Genomic DNA, 6,000 nt, shown 5'->3' with positions numbered 1-6,000 from the left:
CATGAATTGGACTGAAGGGCCTGTTTCCATACTGTGCATCTCTGTCTCTATATGGAGGTAATGAAGACAGTGTGGAGGATGAGTGGGTGTGAGAGAAACGGGTTTTCAGGCTGGTTGTGGTTTTGTATTCTTCATTGCAAGTCCTGGATTACCAAAGCTCTGAAGAGCTTTATTGGTCAGAGTATTGAGTACAGGAGTTGGGAGGTCATATTGCGGCCGTACAGGACATTGGTTAGGCCACTGTTGGAGTATTGCGTGCAATTCTGGTCTCCTTCCTATCAGAAAGATGTTGTGAAACTTGAAAGGGTTCAGAAAAGATTTACAAGGATGTTGCCAGGTTTGGAGGATCTGAGCTACAGGGAGAGCTGAACAGGCTGGGGCTGTTTTCCCTGGAGCGTCAGAGGCTGAAGGGCGACCTTATAGAGGTTTACAAAATTATGAGGGGCATGGATAGGATAAATAGACAAAGCCTTTTCCCTGGGGTTGGGGAGTCCAGAACTAGAGGGCATAGGTTTAGGGTGAAAGGGGAAAGATATAAAAGAGTCCTAAGGGGCAACTTTTTCACGCAGAGGGTGGTATGTGTATGGAATGATTTGCCAGTGGATGTGGTGAAGGCTGGTACAATTACAACATTTAAGAGGCATTTGGATGGGTATATGAATAGGAAGGGTTTGGGGACTCTAAGAGTCATATTGGACTTGAATTGTTGACTCTGTTTCTCTCTCTGTCGATGCTGCCTGACCTGTTGGGTTTCTCCAGCTTTTATTGTTTTATTCCAATTTTCCAACATCAGGTGTGCTTTTGTTTTGCTTTTATTTCAGCCTTTCAGACATTTGGCCTCACATGCAGCTACCCCTGAATGATTTCCAGGGCGTCAACACTCACCTCACTGGATCAAAAATCCAAACATGGTTAGGTGAATTGGCCATGTTAAATTGCCCGTAGTGTTACGGGCAGGGGTAAATGTAGGGGAATGGGTCTGGGTGGATTGTGCTTCGGCGGTTCGGAGTGGACTTGTTGGGCCGAAGGGCCTGTTTCTACACTGTAAGTAATCTAAATCTAAACTAATCTGCTGTATTTTCTTCCAAGTCAAATTGCAGTCGAGAATTTTCCCGACCCTACTTTCCTGACTAAGACATGAAAATTCAGGCCACACTGCCAAACCAGCTGCTTTCAAACATTGATTGCATTCAGATTTAATTGGCAAGATTTCCTTTGGTTTTGTTTGAACTATGTTACTTATTTTGGCATTTTGTAATTTGGTTATTTCATTTGTTTCTTCGTTATCTGTGTAACTGTGGCACAGGTTTTTATGGTTCCAGTTTTGATGACAATATAGTGTTCTTTTGGCTGTCTGCACAGTCGATGTCGATAGTAATAAGAGTTTGGATGCTAGTAAGCGAACCAGTGATTTTAATACAGAGACCAGAAGAGAGCACAATCGTTTTAAGTATTGCTGAAGACAGATACACACTGTCATCTTGCAGTACCGAAGTGCTATATTCCCAAGCAGTGACATTAGTCGAAGCATAGTCTGACCATGAAAATTGAAGTTGAATATAACTTAATGCTCAGCTCTTGAATTCTATTTCTTTAGAATAAGCTCCAGCCTCTGCCTGCAGCCCAACTAAGCTATTTCGTGGCCAATTTTCCGATTTCCCCAGGCATTTTGCCAGTAGTAGGAAGGCCCTTCACCATATGAGAAGACTGCTGACTTAAACCCTACTAATTTCCCAATAGGCTCCAGGAAGGAGCCCTCATTGATCGATTGTGTTTTCCTGTCATAATCGACAATTCAGCGATGGACAAATTAATTCTGATGGTCAATTTGAGGCTGTTGGTCCAAAAGGATAACAGTCAAAGTAGATACAAAAGTCAAATATTTACTAGAAGAGATTTGTTTATGCAGAAATGTGACTATTATAAGTAGAGCAGGAAGGCTGCTGGAAAATATAAAAGCTGAATGAATGTACATGATGAAGGGCAGGATGTTGGAAGCATAAAGTACAATGATGCATGGCAAAAAAATGCTGGGTAAGCTCAAATAGTGGCCCCCAAAGAGAGATCAGAAACCATTGAAAGGAATTCTAATAAAAACAGGGAAGATCAAACTGCTGCACTCCAGGAGATAGAAGACAAGATAGAAGGCATAGTTTAACTAGGTGAAGCATGTAGTAAAAACCAGGAAAACCACCATGTGATCAAGAAGTCATTGTTGCCACAAACAATGACAGAAGACAAGTTAATAAAATTAATAATAACCTTATTAGGAAAATGATCACACCATTGTTATGAATCAAAGATGCAAGGAGATGCAGTACCTTCCAAAACTGAAATAAAGGAATTGTGAAGTTTATTTTAACAGCTAAATTGACTGGGCAACCAAACAAGACCAGCTGCCAGTTTTGAAGTATTAGTGTTAAGTACAACTTAAGAAATCGCAAGATGGAACATATTATTCAGGCAAACAAAACATTGAAAAAAAATTAAAAATGGATAATTGTGTTTCGAAATTTGTATCATTGGGAGAAGCCAGGAACATGACACTTATTTGTAGTGATGTTTGTTATGAAACTCTCAGAGATGGGTTCTCAAGTGCAGAAGGCTTTATAATTTTCTCATAGAAAATTGAGATAAATGTTGTCATTTAGCTGGGGAAGCTAAAAAGTTCAAAAGAGTAGTAAAGTGTACATGTACTTTTAGTGGCAGAAACTCTTGCTCTTGATGAGCTGAAAGATGACAGTTTTATTTTCAACAATATTGAAAAAATTCAAGTAAATGAATAGCAATACCACTGAGAGCTACATTGATAAGTCACTGGGATAATGTACATTCAATGAAATGTGTAAATGAAAAATGTCTAAAGATCAATATTGCAGTTTTAAAACATGCTGGAGAATGGAGAAATTTCTAAATTGAAATGGGTGGATAGCAGCAATCAGCTATCCGATCGATTGTTTTACAAAGAAAGGCACTAAGAAACTATTTAACATGCTGGAAAAGGACAATGGAGCTTTTAATGCACAGAGAAACAGAAGAGAATGTAATATGCTGTCTTTTTGTATATTTTGTTAGGTCTTTTAAAAATTATATAGATTTATTTAAGAAGAAAAATATAATTTTAGCCTTATGTGTTTTGAAGGATACCAAAGATGCAATTGAATGAGGGAACAGATTAATTAACTCTTAATTACTAATTAAGATTTAATTGGGTGTCAGTTGGTTGTGTGAACAAGGGGAGCTTGTTTTTGGCTGTAGCTCCCTCTTCCCCGCACATTTAGTCCTGAAGAAGGGTTATACCTGAAATGTTGAATTCTCCACCTCCTGATGTTGCTTGGTTTGCTGTGCTCTTCCAGCCTCTTGTATGTCTACTGTGGATTTAATGGCAAATGGTTGACTGAAATAAAGCTCTCACTAAACATATGCATTTGGGGGGCTGTGTTCAAAAACATTTGTCTTCTAGTGAATAATTTTCCCTACACATCAGAAACTGCTATTCCATGTTCTGTTCTAAAGAACATTAACTCTGTTTTCTGTCCACAGATGCTGCCAGACCTGCTGAGTTTCTCCAGCATTTTTGATTTTTGTTTCAGATTTTCGGCATGTGCAGTTCTTTGTTTTATTTTGCTGTTTTCATCGCCTGGTTTAACTGGGTTAGAACATGCATGTATTTACATCGTATTGCAATCTGCTGTGCTGTGGTTCTGCTGTTAAGTCCAGGCAGCAAGAAATGGGGGAAAATCAGACCCGAATAATCCTGAGAATGCCCTGAATAAATATATCTCAGAGTTTTGGAGCTGCGGGAGATTACTGAGATAGGGAGGAGCAGTATCAGGATGGAATTTGAAAACCAGGATTGAAATTTTACAATTAAGACAGTTAGTGTAGGTCAGCAAGTACAGAGATGGTAAATGAATTATGGGACTTTCTGCGTGTTTAGACACAAACAACAGAGTTCTAGATGTCCTGGATGATCAAGACACTTGTTCAAACAAACCTTGGTCAAATACATATTGTTTCATATTGGCCAGTTCTGCATTTGCCAGCCTATAATAAGCAGAAAACTTCAAGCATAAAAGAGCACAAATACAAAAAAATCTCTGCTATTGCGGTTATTCTTTGTTGTATATGTCTAAAGTCTGTTTACTTTCATTTTAAAAGCAAGTCAGAAGTTTATTCACACTGATTCTATGAATTAATTCAATTCATTTTTTTAACAATTTATGCCATATTTGACAGTAAAGTAGACAAGGACAAGTAAATCTCAATTCTGATTCCCTATCAGTCCTTTAGCAGGAGAATGACACAAGCCTCACAGTAGAATAATACCATGTGTTATGAGGGGAATTTTTTAACATCAGTCAGGCTTCCCAATCATTTTCTCGTAACAACATATGATGGAATGTGCTAATACAGATAGCCATTTCAGAGTGAGAAATAGACTTGGCAGATCAGCCACCTCAACTGTAGAAATGGACTGAATACTGTTGATCAGATTTTGGGACACTACAGGCACTTAGACCAATGTAATTGTGATTGTCTCCATGAGAAGGGTCAAGGGGGAAATTAGGGACAAGGAGGAATCATTTCTTCTTTTAGCACCAATTCAGAATTAATGTTAATTAAAGTCAGCATTGTTCGGTTTTTTTAAGTGCAATACAGAAAAAGTATCGTTTTAAGAATATACAACCAGTTGGTTCTATGAGTGTCAAAACTTTGGGATGATTTAAGGAACGCTGACTGCTTGTTTATTTTCTGGTCATGTGGTCTTTTTTATACTTTGTATAGGCTGCAATGATCTCTGAGATGATTTGAGGGTCGTCTAGTGTGCTGAGGTCACCCAGATTAGAAGTATCATCAGTGGCTATTTTCTTCAACACCCGCCTCATGATTTTCCCAGATCGGGTTTTGGGAAGTCGCTTCACAACCTGAAAATAGGAAACAATAATTAAATGAAATCCAAACCCATAGAAGTAGATACGCCTTTGGTGGCAAATAATTGCTTGTTCCAACTACGTGTAACATCAGGCATTTCAAGTGCAGACAATAGTAACCTTATGAACGATTATGCAGTGTAATTAGCTCCCTTTGCAGGATGCCAGGTGGCAACAACTCACTACGTAAAGAATTTACTCCTCACTGCCAACTTTGCAGCAGGATTTTCCCAACTTGGACTTTTGAGATTGCTCAAGGTTCATTGGAGTCAGGTGCTTGCACAATGGGGCTGGTATACAAGCATGCTGCTTGCCCCTAACCCACCACCTCCAAAACAAAAGATGGTACCAAAGGATTTCTATGGATTTGTAAAAAGCTTGCCCACAGAACACACTGATGTTCAACTTTCAGCCCTTCATGAACAGGCAGTTCCACCCAACTGAACCCAATAGTGTGTGATCTCTAGACTGAAAGACGACAAGTAATGTCCCAGCAATGCAAGAGAGTGAGGGGGGTCGAGTATGGTAGCCATCACCAAGAAGAAAGTGCAAGAAAAACTTAATGGCCTGAAGATGGAGAAATTACGTGGACCAGATGGACTAACACCCCAGATTTCTGGAATCCATCGTGAAGAATGAGATTTCTGAATACTTGGAGGTGTATGGTAAAGTAGGGTAAAGTCAGCATGATTTTATCAAGGGGAGGTCATGCCTGACAAATCTGCTAGAATTCTTTGAGGAAGTAACAAGCAGGTTAGACCAAGGAGAGCCAATGAATGTTACCTACCTGAACTTCAAGAAGGCTTTTGACAAGGTGCTGCACAAGAGGCTACTGAGTAAGATAGGGCCCATGGTGTTAGAGGCAAGGTGCTAGTATGGATAGAAACATGGCTGTCTGGCAGAAAGCAGAGAGTGGAGATAAAAGGGTCCTTCTCAGGATGGCAGCCGGTGACAAGTGGTGTTCTGCAAAGCTCAGTGTTGGGACCACAACTTTTCACTTTATAATTAATGATCTAATTGAAGGAACTGAGGGCATTCTCACTAAGTTTGCAGACAATACAAAGAT

The 6,000-nt window shown here is 39.5% G+C and overlaps 1 protein-coding gene across 2 annotated transcripts in view; it reads right to left on the bottom strand.

The window, feature by feature from the left end:
- Positions 1 to 2,336: 2,336 nt before the first annotated feature.
- acss1 (acyl-CoA synthetase short chain family member 1) overlaps positions 2,337 to 6,000 on the bottom strand; it is a 76,716-nt gene continuing 73,052 nt past the window's right edge. For both annotated transcript variants that reach the window (XM_087991562.1, XM_087991561.1), the window contains exon 14: positions 2,337 to 4,928. In XM_087991562.1, the coding sequence (XP_087847688.1) occupies positions 4,749 to 4,928 (180 nt within the window). In that variant the 3' untranslated portion in view covers positions 2,337 to 4,748. The remainder of the gene's footprint in view (positions 4,929 to 6,000) is intronic.

This window comes from Chiloscyllium plagiosum, unplaced genomic scaffold (assembly GCF_037043375.1).
Source record: "Chiloscyllium plagiosum isolate Xiang-an unplaced genomic scaffold, Cpla_swu_hap1 HiC_scaffold_10, whole genome shotgun sequence".
In the NCBI taxonomy this organism is placed as follows: Eukaryota; Metazoa; Chordata; class Chondrichthyes; order Orectolobiformes; family Hemiscylliidae; genus Chiloscyllium; species Chiloscyllium plagiosum.
Note: the sequence above shows the minus strand (reverse complement) of the source record. Positions and strands in the feature narration are given on the sequence as shown.